This window comes from Cyprinus carpio, chromosome B19 (assembly GCF_018340385.1).
Source record: "Cyprinus carpio isolate SPL01 chromosome B19, ASM1834038v1, whole genome shotgun sequence".
In the NCBI taxonomy this organism is placed as follows: domain Eukaryota; kingdom Metazoa; phylum Chordata; class Actinopteri; order Cypriniformes; family Cyprinidae; genus Cyprinus; species Cyprinus carpio.
The window spans coordinates 29859302-29877172 of NC_056615.1; the positions used below are offsets into that span (position 1 = coordinate 29859302).

The 17871-nt window shown below is 37.4% G+C and overlaps 1 protein-coding gene and 1 pseudogene across 1 annotated transcript in view; both read left to right on the top strand.

Moving 5' to 3' along the window:
- Positions 1-17871, top strand: part of LOC109058809 — a 726037-nt pseudogene that overhangs the window by 173778 nt on the left and 534388 nt on the right.
- LOC109045202 (solute carrier family 39 member 4) overlaps positions 9534-17871 on the top strand; it is a 668471-nt gene continuing 660133 nt past the window's right edge. The window contains exon 1 of the mRNA XM_042745881.1: positions 9534-9629. Within this exon, the coding sequence (XP_042601815.1) occupies positions 9627-9629 (3 nt within the window). The 5' untranslated portion in view covers positions 9534-9626. The remainder of the gene's footprint in view (positions 9630-17871) is intronic.

A 17871-nucleotide genomic window follows, 5' to 3' on the forward strand; every position in this document is an offset into this window, starting at 1 on the left:
TGTTTCTGAGTAGTTGCTATGTGGTGTGGTAGGGTGTTTCATGAGTAGTACTAGTATTGCGATTTGGTTGCTGGGGTGTTCTGAGCAGTTGCTATGAGGTTGCTGGGGTGTTATGAGTAGTTGCTATGCGGTTGCTGGGGTGTTTGAGTAGTTGCTATGCCGGTTGCTGGGGTGTTCTTGAGTAGTTGCTATGAGGTTGCTAGGTGTTCCGGGTCAGTTGCTATCAGTTGCTGGGTGTGTTATAAGTAGTTTGCTATGAGGTTGCTGGGGTGTTCTGAAGAAGTTGCTATGTGTTGCTGGGTGTTCTGAGAAGTTGCTATGTGGTTGCTCGGGTGTTTCTGAGTAGTTGCTATGCGGTTGCTGGGGGTTCTGAGGAGTTGCTATGAGGTTCTATAGGGTGGTGGGGTGTTCCGGGTAGTTGCTATGCAGTTGCTAGGGTGTTCTAAGTAGTTGCTAGGATGATAGGTGGTTGAGAAGTGCTAGGGTGTTCTGAGAAGTTGCTATGTGGTTGCTTGGGTGTTCTGAGTAGTTGCTATGAGGTTGCTAGGGTGGGTTCGGAGTAGTTGCTAGTTGCTTATAGGGGGTTGTGGTTGCGATAGTGGGTGTTCTAAGTAGTTGCTATGCGGTTGCTGGGTGTTCTGAGTAGTTGCTATGAGGGTGATGCTATGGGGTGTTCTGAGCAGTTGCTATGAGGTTGCTGGGGTGCTGAGTAGTTGCTCATGCGGTTGCTGGGGGGTTCTAAGTAGTTGCTATGAGGTTGCTGCGGGTTTGTTCCGGTAGTTGCCATTGCTATGAGTTCTGGGGTGTTCTAAGTAGTTGCTATGAGGTTGCTGGGGTGTTCCGAGTAGTTGCTATGTGGTTGCTGGGGTGTTCTGAGAAGTTGCTATGTGGGCGGTTGCTGGGGTGGGGTGGTTCTGTATCTGAGAAGTCTGCTATGTGGTTGCTAGGGGGTTCTGAGTAGATTTGCTAATGGTTGCTGGGGTGTTCTGAGTAGTTGCTATGTAGTTGCTAGGGTGTTCTGATTAGTTACTATGCCGTTGCTGGGGTGTTCTGAAAATGAAACAATAAAAGTATCAGCAGATTGGCACACACACACACACACACACACACACACACACACCACACACAAACAATGACCAGGAACAGGAAGACACAATCAGTCAGTGGTTTATTGCATTGATATTTCACTAGTCACCTTTAGCATCAGTCTCCTTACACAGTCTGTTATACAAGCTGATTCATGATCACTTTGACTGTTGTTTGTGTTTGTAACATGTGTATACCGTCAGACTGCTATTAAAGGTCCAATACAGGAAATAGGATACAATATTACCTATATTATATTTCAAATTTTAAACGGAAGGAAGGAGAATTAAAATGCATCTGCTGTAAGAGTTCATCAGTGTGTATGTGTGAATTACATACACATGTTCTTACACACAACATATAGGCTTCTTCAAGAAAACAGTGTAGAGGGTTTTAATTCATTGATGATTGGAATGCCTCCTATAGGTGTTTAATGTACATATTTAAATTAACTTTTCATTTTTCAGTTGGTAAATGTGCAGTAATGCAGTTTTCTGTCATGTTAAAGTAGTTGCTATATGGTTGCTTGGGTGTTTTAATTAGGTATGTGAAAATATGTGGAAAATTTACTAGCAATATCTGAATGAAATGACCTGTTTTATTAATCGGTCTGTTGTGTGACTGTGTTGACTTTCAGTGATTTTTCTTTCTGTAAGTTCAACTTCCTGTGTGTAGTGCCCGATTCATACTCATACCATTCAGTATTTTCATACTCATGAACTGAAAGGCACTCATTGTGTTGAAATCAGAGTGTTTATTTTTTGTATTACCCTGCTGTATTTTATTGCCATATTGTTGTAAAACAGTGTTTCTGAATATTGCCCCAGCAACATTTCAACCTTTAGTGTTTCTAATGAAACCTGCCATAAACCCATGTGTGTGAGTGTGAGAGAAACACCGATAACAACACTGTCACCAGCAGGAAGTGCAGGTGTAAAGAACTGTCTGAAGACTTCCTGTCTGACAGAAGAGAAGAGGAGATGTTTCATTACTTACCTGCTATCAAAATGGGAAAACACCATAATATTCAGCATGTTTTTATGTCTACGTAACCCAGTGCTGGGGGAAAGTTACTTTTTAAAAGTAATACATTACAATGTTTTGCATTACACCAAAAAAAGTAACTAAGTAACACAATGAGCTACTTTTTTTTAAATGGAGTTACACAACATTGTAATATATTACGTTAGTTTTGCATTATTTATTTAGTCATGGGCTGAGCTTGCTTATTTGTTTTTAATAACAAAAAACCTAAAGGTTATATTTTTGGCAACTGTAAAGGACTTTAATTTCACCAAAAGTGGAATGAATAATCCTCAGGCTCTGTCTCTGTATCTCACTCATAACTTCTCTCAACAGAGGCGTCAGTCAAGAAATGGGAAAACAACGTAACATGCTTATTTAAAAAAAAAAAATTCTTTGTTTGATTAAGTTACTTTTGTTTGATAAAGTACCTTATGCCGTAAACCCTCACAGAAGAAACTTTACAACAGCATATTTTTAGACTATGAATATACTGTCTATATATTGTTTACATTCATGCATTTGACTGATGCTTTTATCAAAAGCCACTTGCATTACATCCAAAGCAGTTGTTTTTGTGGTTTTATGCGTTTCCTGGAAATCAAACCCTCAGTCGTGGCATTCAGTGCCATCATCCAAAGGTTTTTTAACTTTCATTTTTTTTTTTTATTTGTTACCTTTCTCTTCTTCTTAAATATTTTTATGTTAAACACAATTTGATTGACCGCTGTGCATGAAGTAAATATTAAATATTTCATGCAAAATTAATGAAATAGTTTTGCTTGGTGTGTGTCCTGTAGAGGGCAGCACACACACACACACACACAACACACCCACACACACAACACTCATAAATACATAAATGCATGCATGGTCTTCACTGCATATTTTCCAGAACAGGATACAAGTATTGATACTGATTATGATTTTTTTGTCAGCACATTTTCCTTTTGAGAATAAGAGTGCATGTTAATACATACTGTACATTTCAAAATTCAAAACTTCCTCTCCACTCCACTGAGACCTAAAAACAAATAGGGACAGAGAGAACATCCGCAGGTCAAAGGTCAGGATATGGGACTGAAGCATGGATGTGGGAAAATGAGGCGACAGGAAGTGGAGGCAGTTCCTCTCGGTGTTGATCTGCCCTGAAAAACAACAGAAATAAAGAAAGAACAGATGGAGGGATGTTGTCTCTACCACATCAGACGAGGATTATTATATATGATAATGTGACACACTTTAATGCGACTGACGTGCTCTGTGTGTGTTTATGATGCGCCGAGGCTCGCCAAACACACTGAACTTTACCTGATTGTCTACTTCAAGCGTACTCTCTAAGCTGCTTTGCCATCTGCATGACTGTAAATACAGACCCAGATGCATTCATCTCTGATTTCTTCCTGCGTTTAACCCTTGTGCTGTGTGTGTGTTGAGTGCGCGATTGATTATGTTGATCTGTTGTAAACAAGAAGCATTGTCTTCTGCAGGTCCATCTGCTCTACAACAGCAAACATCACAAGTGGTGTGTGTGTGTGTGTGTGTGTGGTGTGTGTTTGTGTGTTAGGAGAACAATGGCTCTGAACATTAATTGAGCATTTCATTTAATAAAACAAATAAATAAATAATATTTAATAATATTTTTTTTATTTTATATATATAAGTATATAGATTATATATATATATATCTATATATTAATATATATTTCAATATGATATGAGAACAATGATTCTGAAAAATCATTTGAGCATTTAATTTTATGAATACAAATATAAATAAATAAATACTTATTAAATTATATGTAATTCCTATTTTAGATATTTAATAAATATTTTGATTATAGTTTGAAATAAAAAAAATTTAAAAAATAAATAAATATAAATATATTTATTTAATTGTGTTATGAGAACAATGGTTCTGAACATTTGAAATAACTCAGTAAATAAATAAATTTCAAACATTTTGCAAATACATAAATATAAAGTATATTTAATTATGTTGCAAGAAACAATTGTTCTGAACATAATCTGAGCATTTAATTTAGATTATAAAATTTTGAATATTTAGCAAATTAATAATGAGTAAATAAATAATGAAATGTCAAATATTTAACAAATACATAAATTATTTAATTTAATTTAATTTAATTTAATTTTTAATTATGTTATGAGAATGGTTCTGAACATAATTTAAGCATTTCATTTTAATTAGATTATTAAATTTCGAACATACTGTGTAGCAAATTAATAACAAATAAATACATGTAAATCTCTGTAAAATCTCTCATCCTACTGAAATTTCAAATCATTCAAACATTTTGCAAATAAGAAAATAAATATATTTATTATTTAAAACGGGTAGTAATTACTTTTAAAGTAAAAAATCCACAGGGTAAAGCGGTTCATAGAGAGATAACCCTCTATGTTATCTGTTTTGATTGCATGGGCGGAGTAAAGAATCCGCCCTACTGTCTCTGATTGGCTCGAACGCGCACATGCACATGAAGGAGGCGTGTCTCTCCTATCTGTTGCCCCGCCGCCCCGTTTCCTCCACCGCAGATTATACTGATTCTGAATTATACAGGAGCTCTGGGTTCTGTGGCGCTTGAGGAAAACACAGAAAATATGGAATAAGATGGTCGGTCTTTGAAGCAATACAGGTGAGTTTCTGCGCTGTTGTGTAATTATGTGAATCTGTTGGATCTAGAAGTTTTAAAGTTTTAAAGAAACACTACACAGATCAAGACAAACATTTGACAGACACGCGACTCGAGACGCTGAAGAGTGTTTCTGGAGGAAAACGGTGAAGATGCTGGAGAGCAGATGTGATTATCCTGTGCTCTCTGAGGAGATTTAAAGCTCATGTCTGACCATCTGCCCTCAGAGAATCTGCCAAAACAGCCTTAAATTACCCAGAGACCGCCAGTCAGGAGAAAACGACCCGAAAGTGAGTAGAGTTTATAAAGTGATATAAACAGTGAGTTCAGCTGGACCAGGACCTCCTTCAGTCAGAGGAAACTATGATTTATAACACGAAAAGACAGGTGTCAGTTCCTCCAGGTCGTTAGAGGAGGTCAGTTTGGTCAGTTCTGAATAGAAAATATAAAAAACTATAAAATGTACATTTGAATCTTTAATGTAATTGGTAAATTAAAGTCTAAAGCCACGCATTTATTAGATATTAGAGTAAATAACATAAAAATGTAAATCTGAATTTAAAAATAATTGTAAATCTTGATTCAAATAATATTAGTTATTAGTGGTAAATCTATATTCTTTAATGGCAAATGGGTAAAATTAAAGTCTAAAGCCACACCTTTATAAGTTTATTCGTGTAAATTACATACGCTGATAAATGCGTGGCTCAAAGACTTTACTGATAAATATTAAGAGATTTTACATTGCACTGTATAATTAGCTCGTACATCTAATATTATCAGTAAACCAGTTTAATATCAGTAAAGTCTTGAGTGGCATTATATTTATTAGTTAGTGCTATTTGCATAAAAATGTATATGCACATCTTAATAAACACTAAAAAGTAATCTACATTTATTAGTTATTAGTGTAATTTACGTAAAACTTACATCTAAATTAACTAAAACCTTTACATCTAAATTTTTTTTTAGATATAAGAGTAAGTCTAAGTCTTGAGTCAGACATCCTATTAGAATAAATTATAGAAAATGTACATCTGCATATTTAATGAAAACAGTAAGTCTTGAGTCAGTCATTTAGTGGTTAGTGGTAAATACACTCCAGAGATTTCACAGTGGGCTCATGGCAAGCCCTGTATGATATTAATAGGGTTTTTTTTTTTTTTTTTTTTTTTCTCTCTTCTTTTCTCTCCCTCATAGTCATTATGTTGGCTTTTCTCTCTGAAATATGCATCTTCTGCACGGTTTGCCCTGCTGTTTTACTCCTCTTCTTTCTCTATCTCTCTCCCTTCTCTCTCGTCTCTCTCTCTCTCTCTCTCTCTCTCTCCCGTCTCCTCTCTCTCTCTGTCTCTCTCTGTCTCTCGGTCCCACTCGCTAGCATTCCTGGAACACTTTGTAGAGTTTCTGTTGGTTCTGATCTGATCTCAGCGCAGAGAGAGATATAGAGAGAAACTCCCCCTGAATTCCACATCATGAATGTCATTTGGGAAATTAGCCAGGGTCCGAGTCATAGTTTATCCCTAACCCTCACCCTAACTAACCCTAACGCTGGGGTTAAAGGGAAGTTTTCCCAGAAATCACAAATCTGTTGTCATGTACTGTTTTAAACCTTTATGATCTTCTGCTGAATACAAAAGATATTTTGAAGAATGGATGGTAACTGAAGAGTTTTGACTTTTCCATTTTTCTATTGTAATGAGCAATATATATAATATAAAAACTGAGACATTATCAAACTATCTTCTGTTAAAGTGTGTAGGGATCAGAGTTCAAGTGTGTATCCCAAAATTCTTCATTATATTTAAAGACAGTGGTCAGAACGGGGTTTGAAATAACCGTGAGGGTGTCTAATTTATAGTATTTATTTATTTTGTTTTCTAGTATTGACTCTTCATTTAGACAGTGCATTTGCAAAAATTTGCAAAGCATCTTAAAAATGCAGCACTTCATACCAAACATGCTAAAAAGCACGAGATGTGGGCAGTGAATGTTTTTAAAGTTGAACTCAAGCGTTGCATTTTTAGAATGCGTTGTCATGCATGAGAAGCTGCGACAGATGCAAGATGTGAGCACCAAACGTGTCCATCTAGTGCATGTTTACGTTAAAAAAGAAGCAAAGCGGAATGCAAAAACATGTTCTGTTAAAAAGTTTTTGCATTCAAAAATGCAAGATGCAAGGACAAAGAAATGAAAAAAAAAACATAAGCCCTGAGATACTGAGATGCACTGCTTTATTTTTTTTTTATTCCATGCACAAGACTTTGCAACAGCTGCGTGAGCGAGCACAGCAGTCAAAAAAGATCAGTCTAGTGCATGTTTACATAGAAGAAACAATGAGAAAGCTGCGCAGCTGAATGCACAAACACCGTTCTGTGCTTGAACGGCACCAGAATGTTTACAAAGACCCAACAGTTAAAATATAGTGCTGACCGACAGCAAGAACACGTCTGCTGTGAGACTGTGTTTATAAGAGTAGAGTAACCGCCGCCGGACACTCGCTGGATATTGTTGGTGTTAAAGCAGAAGGAAACAGCAGAGACAGTTCTGGACTCTGGACAGGAAGCGAGCGGCTGCTTTATGTCAGTGGTGAGTGTTTTTTGTGAGAATGTGAGAACCGTTACAGAAACATTTCTTCACTTCTCAACAGGAATATATATTCCACTGTGCTGCTGGAAGATCTTCAGGCCATCCGAGATACAGATAGGTTTGTTTCTTCATCAGGTTTGGAGAAGTGTAGTATTCTGTCACATGAATCCACCTTAATCTGCTCTGTTCAGTGAGAGGATGACTAGACAGCAGTCGCTCGTCTTGTGTTTCAAGGTGCAGGAAACACTAGAGACCAGAGAACGGCTCTGACTGAAGTGTTCCTGGAAAATAGCAGGGACAGAAGAACATGTCCCAAAGTGTTTACTATATCTCCGAGTCCTGTAACATCTATCATGCGCAGGCGAGAGCATCTGGGTCTGTCTGGATCTGTGTTCAGGTGTTTCTCTAAACACTGAGAGTGTGTGTTAAAGTACAACATGACGGACAGCCGTGTGTGGGTAACTGAGAAATACTTACGTGTGGGAGAAATCAAACACACGATTATAACATCTGAATGAACGAAGAGCAAATAATAAATGATCCCATAACAATCTGACATTTAAGAACTGAAGCTAATCTGACAAGAGGCTTGTGTGTGGGGTGTCGGTGGGAGACACTTTAGCTAATTAATGGCTAATCAGAGCTAATCTTCCATTAGACAGATGAGTCCGGGGTATAATCTGATATTTTTTATGTACAGGCTTATTGAATTAAAACGTTTATGTACTAGAAGCTAAAGCACTCGTTCGTTAAACTGCATTACAGGCCTGTAATTAACTGTAATGTTCAGGTCATTAATGAAGCTCCGAGAGACAATATGCAGATTACAAAATATCAAAGCAAGCATTATGATATTGCAAAAAAAAAAAAGATAAACACAAAAGCATATGACAGCTACCAGGAAATTACAGAGGAACTACCTCAATGTTTACTATCTATACAATGCAAAAAAAATAAAAAAGAAATTATTAAACTAAAATTATTAGAGTATGCTTTACAAGAAAATATTTTTTTTTTATCAATAAAAACATTTCAGGTTAATTCAGTTCTAATTTCTTTGTGAAATCTGCTTGAAAACTCTCTCTACAGAACCGTAGTTCACAGCTGTTCAAATCTGAAAAGTGTTTCCAGCCACTAAACACAGTCACAGCCAGATCAAAACTACCAAAAACACCACATTCAAGAGCACCAAGACAAACTCAAAGAGGCAGATGAACACAGAGATAAGAAAACATTTTAACAAAAGACACGACTGCAATAACAACAGATAAAGAGATAGCATTTAGTGCCTATTTAAAGAAAAAAAATCAGTTTTATTATTACTGCAGCTGTGATTTCTTCAGGTTCAGCGGTGCACATCTTGACACGCGAGTTCTTCTTGGCAAAGTTTCTGTGAAGTTGGATGGAAACATTTGACAAACGAGTGTTTCTGAGCTCCTCTACAGATGCTCTGGACGGTACTCCGGCGCTCAGAGCTCCAGGAAATCAACCTTTCTGGCTTCCAGAGCAACTTCTGCGAATGTCTCGGGTCACTGTCCTGCTGGAAGACGAACGTCCCAGCGCTCCTGCAATTTACAGCATGCATTCCTCCAGCATTTTCTGTATTAGTTTAACACAGGGGTTCCCAAACTTTTCCATTCCACAACCTACCAAAATATTTGAGATCAAAAAACAACTGACATTCAGCTGAATCTTAATTAAAATTTTAATAAGGACAAAATTAAGAAAAATAACCATTTTAATTTATAGTACAACTGTAAAATGTTTAACTACTAATATTTACGGTTAAATTTCTTTGTTACAGACGTTACAATCTGAATTATGTCTATTAAAGCTGGAAACAGCTCACTCTGGTTAACTGTAATCTGTGCTGTGAATGCTATTAAACTCATCGAAGATGCATTCATGATCCTTCCGTGTTTCTTTAGCAGAGCATAAGAAGCGAAGCAGAGCTATCTGAAACTGTTTGGAGATTAAACTAATCGTGAAATAATTGTAAAAATAGTAAACAGGTGTGTATCATTTTAAATAAACACAAAAAATTAGTAAATTTTGTATTATTTACAAATTTTGTAGTTTTGTATTTGTATTATGCTAGCGTGTGGAAGTGTTTAAATCTTGATAGAATTAACCCCGCGTTTGTGCCCCGCTCACCCTGAACAAATACTTTTTACAGACCATTTCCTTATTGGTTGGGAGCCAATTGCACATGAAGGAACGAAAACAGTGCATTACAGGAGCATTACAGGGAAGCCCAGAAGTCCTCTCTCACGTATGGTCAAATAAAGCTCTCTTTACACATTAAACTGCTGCTTCAGAATCATTTAAGTGAGAATCATCAGAGGGTCAATTTTGTTTCTACCATTCACGAAAAAAATCCGACATTTCTTTTGACTTTAAATTTAAATCAAATAACAAACACACAGTGTGAATCCAGTGCATGACACAGCACTACACCTGACACACACACACAATTTGTGTATAATGTGAATGACACAGCACTACACCTGACACAGTGAGATGGGTTTACATCAGATAGACGAGAAGCAGGGACACGTAGAGTAGATGTTTGTTTCATTGTAGCTCTGTCTAGTGTGTTGAACTCTACACACCAAAATAAAAAGTGGATCCCAGAATCACAGTCCAAAACTGAAGCTTGCTGCAGGGTTTAACAAAAAGACCAGACCAAGACGAGTCAAGCTCTTATGACAATCACGTTGTACTGTACTTGTAATGTGATACACATTTACAAAGTTCATTTCGGGCACGTCAGATAATCTAGATTAAACCTTTTAGACCAGGCGTCTTCAGCAGGGGAGACTTTGTTTTGTATCAGGTTTGGAGAAATGTAGAGTTTGTAATAGGGATGGGCATTCCAAGCTAAAATAATATTCAAACACCCTTCCCCTGCATGCACGCACATGATTAACTGTTTAATTAGAAGATAGGGCTACCTTAACCCAAGCCATGTAATGATTATAACGTGCTGAAACATATAAACAGACTACAAACACTCAAACGTCTCAGTAACTCGTGAATATCATCTCAGTGATGTCCATCTGTCTGTATCCTTTTTATTTCCTGTGCAGGTGACTGACAGGGCATGGTGTTAACTCTGTCGTCATGGCGATGGTTTCTTTAGCCTGGCCTCCATCCCAAGCCTATCGCTGCTGCCACGTCCCCTCCACAGCGGAAACCTGCAGGCCAATCAGTGTGGTGCGTCCCTGGAAGGGGTCAACGTGACTTGACGGTGATATCCAGTGAGTGAGAGGGTGTTGGGAACTTTGCATGACCAGCGCAAGAAAGTACCGCAACAAAAGCGTATAGTAGAGCAGACGCCTTCGGTTTCTACTTTGCGAATCGCTGTCTCGCTGTACATGCAGCCGTCCCCAGTCACACTGATCATCATTATGCCCTCTTACCAATAGGTACTTTAAGCAAAAACTGACATTGCCATTTTTTTTTTGGTTGATGGGTTTTAAGGATTATTATTGCACAAAACTTGACCGCAAATGTGTACGGAACTCATTGCAAACCCATCGAGTCTTAAAAATATAAACTATAATAATTCTTTTATTTTACCTTTAAGTGGTTGTCAGCAAGTGCTGCCTGGTGTTTTAAAATCTGGTCAGTTATTGTGTACAAGTCATGCTGTGATGTTTTCATCGCCTGTGTTATTTTGTAGCATAAACTGAGATTCTATTATAGTTTTTTTATAATATATGACTGATGTAAGTTAAGTTATTAATATGATTTATTAAGATAACATTTTTGTTTTCAGTTTATTCAAAGTTTTAGTTTTCTTTTTGTCTTTCAAGTTTTTTTGTTTGTTAGTAGTTTTGATTCATTTTTGTTGTCACATTTAAATTGGGATTAAGTGCATTGTTAAACTAAGATAAAAAAGATTTTCCTTTGGTCCGAGGTTATTATAGTGAACGCGATAAACTTGAAACCATAGAACAAATTTTGGTATCTTAATGTTAACTGAAGAAAAAAATTGTAAAAACCTAAACGATTTTACTAATATATGATAGCTAAAATAACACCATTCATAAATCTCAATGATACTAAAATAACACCACCTTGGCAACTAGCTGAGATAAAATATGTTTAAAGGCACAATAGGTAATATTTTCATAATAAAATATCCAAAAACTTACGTAGTGTGATATATTTCATTAGTTACAGATGTTCTCTCACTTAAACTCTCAAAATAAAGTGTCTAGATATGTTACTAGAAACTGCTGAAATGAGGTAGAACAAGAAACAATAACTGATAAGGGAGTTGCTGTGGGATGATAAAACAAAACAGATATGTTCACCACAAATGATATTTCTTAAGGATTGTTGCCATTTTTTCACTAACGTCATTAAATGTGTCATCTTTTACACACCGTGTTTGCAAAGGAAATCAGTATCAAAGTGCAGACTGCATCTTTCCACTTGCACAAAGAAGCAAAGTTTAAGCTGCATCTGAAAATACAATAGAAATGTTGTGAAAAATGAAACGATAGTTTTAAATATGAAACCAAACCAGTAGGTGGCAGCAGAATGACTGTTTGAGTGAGTGAGTCATTAGTCCTCATTCAACAGAGTCCTTCAAAAACAGCCTGATTCATTCATTCATTCATGTCCATGGGTTGATGAATCATTGACTCACTCGATTCATTGTCAAACAATATTGATGTCATTCAGTAAAGACCCACGCCTGTGTTGCTCGGAGACACTTCGGCCGTAGCTTTGATTGGAGCTATCCTCATCAGAGAAGAAATTCAGCAAAAAACAGTCAAAATTGTGTCTCTTTTCTGCTCCACAGATTTCGCACCGGTGTCCCAGTTTCAGGGTCTGGTGTTTGAATAATGGCACGGAGTGTCTGGGTCTGGACTATCAGCGCATGGATTCCGGATCCAGCACATGCTGTACATCGCTGCCAGGTCCTTCAGTCCTAAGATCAGTCTGTTCAACAAAAACACATGCCCGGACGGGTTTCAAAGAAATGTCATTTCTATTAGAGACAGTGATATATTTTGTTCACATAGTATAAATGAATGGAAACACAGCGGGAGAAGGCATGAAAATCATGAAGACATTGTGACCTTTTCTTGTGGTTTTTTCTTCTTTTTAGAGACCATGTATTTGTTGTGAATCTCACTACTGCAGTCGATAAGATCATCCCACACAGGGTAAACCACACGGTGTAACGCCATGCAGAAAAAACATGCATAGAATAATAATAATAATAATAATAATAATACAGCTAGTAAACATGTACTTTTTGTAAAAGGAAATATCTCAACTTCCATGTTTGAATTTTTTTAAAAATAACCTGTAAATTGAAAGGAGTTTTATAATTAAATTCATTTTATTAAATTATGATTAGATACATTACATTTTAAAAGATTAATTAAATTGTCAATATTTATGCCTAATTTGATTGCTATTGTTTTGGTAATAAATTTGTCTTAAAATGAAAACCGACAAGACAGAATTGTTTTGGGAAAAAAAAGTTAAGTTAAAAAAAAAATTGATATGAATTTGGTTTGATTAGTGCAATGCTTTTTTAATATTCTAATTTAATGTAGACCAGTAATTATTCTGGAATTCCCTGGAAAAACATAAAAACAAAATGACAAAGACCATTTAAAGGAACCGGGGGGAATACTGGATTTGCATCGGATGCCTGAAAGTGTCTTAAAACATATGGTTGTTAAATTTGGTGTAATTTCCGATTTCAGTGTATCATATTTGATATTTGATGAACTAAAATTTAAATCACGATTAAAATTTTAGTGCCGACTAAGAGAATGAAAAACATAAAAAAAGTTTAAAGACGAATAAACTGATTCTTAGAGGCCTAAAATATTAAATCTTTGTTAAATTTTTTTTATATGTTGCATGATTTCAGTTAATTAATTTTTTGTTTGTGGTGATTTTTTCAATGAACTCATTACATTTAATTTAACCATAAAAGCAGAAATCTTGAAAAAAGTACAAAAATAAAAAGAAAGTTTACACAAACAGATCATGAGGTGGAGATCGTACAGACGTGTCGAGTGTGGCGTGAGAGGAAGAAAACCGCGTAAGTACCCATCAGAGCGATCTGAGATTCATGATGAAGACACACAGCTGGACCAAAGATGTCTTCTTCAGTCCTGCCTGGTATGCTAAAACTGTCTCTGCCTATGAAACCTGCAGATAAACACCTTAGATTAACTTCCTTCTCTTAGTTATCCTCCTGACCATTAATGATTGGTTTTCATTTGTATGTCAAGCATGTGAATGCCTTTTTCCAATGGACATCTGATGTTCTGCGAGCCCTGCTTTTGACCAGAATTGTCTGTCACCTAGAATGGGATGTTCGCAGTTTTTTTGTTTATTTTCACATTTTTAAAACGGTACCGTCGAAGAGTTTGGTTGTTTTTTATATGTTTTTGTTTTTACTTACGCACAAATACAAGAATACTGCACAACAAAATGCAAAATGCCTTGCAAAATATGCAAAGCACTGCATTTGTTCCCAATATCACCAACACCTCTCAAAAGCAAACAGTTTGCGAAACATCCTTTGCATAATATTATTTACTGTGGTAGATTTTTGTGTGTTATTAAAACTATTGTTTTGTTTTTTCAGGTGAGTGTTATAATTACATCAAGGTGTTCTTGTGTCCTCGTAAAACGACGAGACTCTGTTTTGCGTGTGGAAGCGAAGACGCGTCCTGAACCCGGCGCTGCAGATAGATGATACAGAGTGAGTTGACAGACAGGTTTTGCCGCCTCACATGCATGCAGGGAGTTTCTGACGCTGCTTGCTGTGTTTAGTTGAGGGACGCTGGATTGGAGCAGGTCGGTCCAGGAAAAAAAAAACAAAATGCCTGCTGTGGGGTCAGGCCCGATGTCGCCTTCGAGTCGCGCCAGTGTCCAATGTAGGAGTGTTTGCAGGTTGAGTATGGATGAAACACACCCCGATTAATGTAGTTAACGAAACACCAAAATCATAAAAACATTACCGTAATACTTTAACCAATAAAATTTAAACAAAATAAAATAAAAGTATAAAAACCCCTTAGAACTTTAAATTTCAGTTAGTTGCCAAGGTAGTATTTTTAATTTTCTGTTTTACTTGATGTGCTAAATAATTCAAAATTTTAAATAAAATAAAAACAATATAGACCATATTTGTTAAAAAAAAGGAATATGGATCTAAACAAAGATTACGAAAACTATGTTACAAAACAATAATGTGGTCTTAATAATAATAATAATAAAAACAAAGTGTATTTAATATTTTATTTTACAGTAAAAATATGTTTTTATTTGTAGTTTACAATTTAAATAAATGAACTATTATTTGTGTGTATAGTCATGATGAATATTAGTTATTGCAGCTTTACTGTTGTTCTGTTAAAATAGCAAAGAGCAATAATAATGATAGAATATTATTATTTAGTGTATAGTTATTATTATTAATACTAAAATAAATAAAAAACAATTTATGTTTACGAGTAATGTAGTATGTATATTTCTTTATTGATTGGATGATTTTAATAATTTAAATTTCAATCTTGATGATTGATTAAATTGCTCTTGACGGCGCGCAGTCTTAAATTTGTCAAACCAGACACCACAGTTTGATGACTCTTTGATTGATGTTTTTGTCTCTGATTTTCAGGTGTGGTCATTTCTATTCGGACCACAGTGACGGACTTCCAGTGCGAGTGAAGTGATGCGTGTGGGTGATCTACAGGAGTTTGGGTGGAGAGGGGCGGCCCCGTCCCTGCGCACCGTTCAAATAAGACTCCAAATGGCTCAGAGTGGGTGATTCCTCAGATCATGTGTGATTGTTCATGGAGAGTGTGTATTGCTGCTAAAATTAACTGAAAACTGTTGACTTGACAACTAGCTGAAATAAATACGTATTTTTATATATAATGTTTATTTTATGCTCAAGTAACGATAACATGTTTTAGTTTAACAAGAATAACCTGTATAATGTAACTAATATTGACCTCTGGAGCAGAAACCAGTCATTGAGGGTAAATTTTCTGAAACTGAGATGTATACATCTCATTGAAAGCTGAATAAAAAATAATCTCTCCATTGATGTGTGGTTTTGTTAGGAGGACAATGATCCTGTCTGAGATACAACTATTTGAAAATCTGGAATCTGAGCAAAAAAATCTAAATATTGAGAAACATAAGAGGGATTCATCGGATTGCAAAATTCACTTTGGGTTTGTTGTTTGAACATAAGTGTGTGTTTTTGGAGAGTGGTGTAATACATCCACCCTTAAATGTATAAATATCCACCCGCGAGTGTTATGGTTTTAAATGCCTCTTTCTCAAATCATGGACTGTGTTTGAGGATTCCTGTCAGAATGATGGTAGTTCTGCACAGGCCCCTCCCCAACGATGGTTGATTTGACTCACACTCGTCTTACCTTAGACACCCGCCCCTGAGTGAGCGCTGTCAGCAGTCCCGCAAGGTCTCAAATTAAGCGATTGAGGTGTTCTGTTGTTGGATTTAATAAATTGAACATAGACAGTCGGTTCAGTGTTACTCCAGAGCATCTGAGCCGCTGGAAGACACACAGTATTAACAGTGTATTGTTGGCTAATGCTACAAACATATACCATGTGCGCCATATGACCTAGTTCTGCTGCTTCCCAGGACATCTAGTTATAACTAGATAAAGAGTCTTTACTATATGTATGGTCTGTTTGAATTTTCAACACGATGTAGCTCGCCTTTTATAATTGATTTTACTTATTTTTAACCTCTTTCTTGCCATCAAAATTACAATACAAGTGTTTTGTGTCACTTCATGCCAGTTATTGTTTTGTCTCTACAGAGCGTCTCATCTTCCTGCACGTCCGCCGGCGAATACGGCAAATACGTGTATTTTCAGTCTTCAGGTGAGATATGCAGTGGATTCACACCGGGCGCTGGGAAGGGGTAAAAGGATGATGAGTGTGTGAGAAGATTTAGACTATTCAGTTCAGTTATATAAATGAGATCCAGACACAAGCAAACAGCCCTTCCCTGAACTCAGGTAGTCTCTCCCTCGCTTGCTCCTCGTGGTGTAGGTGGTGTATTCCCGCGCTTGCGCGTGTTGTGTAAGAACGACCAGCCCCGGCTGGATGTCTCACGGGTGTTGGATCGTCACTGGGACGTCGTTTGCTGAAGTGCGCGTGCTGAACTGCTCTGTTCCTGGTGGAGATCACTGGTTCTTCTAGCTGTCGACGTGCGCTGTCAGTCGTCGCTGCATCACAGCGTGCTGCAGATCAGACCAGCGGCCCGCTGTGGGGGGGTCTTCACCACACAGACCAACAGGTGACACCCGTCACCTCTAGGGTTTCGCTACCACACTCTGTACTTTTACGAGTACCTATTCAACATTACCAATTAATAACTAGAGATTGTAACGCTGAAAGTGGAGCGGTTGAAAATCGATTCAAATGTGTTTGCTATTCAAATCTGTTGAGATGCCGAAACAAAATCGTGTATTAGCAGTGTAGAGCAGGAGTTTATATGAATGTGTCTTCGAGGGACACTGACTGTCCTTTAGAAAAAGTTTAACGTGTTTGTTTCTGTTGCATCTTTTCCTTCTGATACGATGGATATAAAGTAGTGTTCATGAGGGGAGCAGCAGCGCGCTTTGTTTTACAGCGGTAACCTAAGGAAAACACTGATCATAGGCTGTGTCGTGAGCGCAGCGTGCTTGCTTTGTTTACAGCGGTAACCAAGGAAACATCTGTATCACTGTGTTCATGAGAGCAGCTCTGCTTTGTTTACAGAGCGGTAACCAAGGAGGAAACACTGTATCACGTGCTGTTCATGAGGAGCAGCGCTGCTTGCTTTGTTTACAGCGGGGAGTAACCAAAGGAAACACTTGTATCACTGCTGTTCATGAGAGCAGCCTATGCTTGGTGTTCAGCGTTGGTGGTAGAACCAGGAAACACTGTGATCACTGCTGTTCGTGGAGAGCAGCGCTGCTTTGTTACAACAGCGGGTAACCAAGGAAACACTGGTATCACTGCTGTTCATGAGAGCAGACGCTTGCTTTGTTTACAGCGTGGTAACCAAGGAACACACTTGTAACACTGCTGTTCGTGAGCGCAGCGCTGCTTTGGTTTACAGCGGAACCAAGGAACCGACTGGTATCACTGGCTGTTGCGATGAGAGCAGCTCTGCTTTGTTTAAGCAGCTGTGTACCCAGGAAAACACTGTATCACTGCCTGTCTAGAGAGCAGCGCTGGCTTTTGTGTTCCCAGCTGGGTAAGCCAAGGAAACACGGGTATCCCACTGCTGTTCATGAGAGGCAGGTCTGCTTTGTTTAGCAGCGGTGGGAACCAAGGAAACACTGTATCACGGCTGTTCATGAGAGCAGCTTCTGCTTGTGTTTACAGCTGGTTAACCAAGGAAAACACTGTATCGCACTGCTGGTTTCGTGGAGAGCAGCTCTCTGGCTTGTGTTACAGCGGTAACCAAGGAAACACTGTATCACCTGCTGTTCGTGAG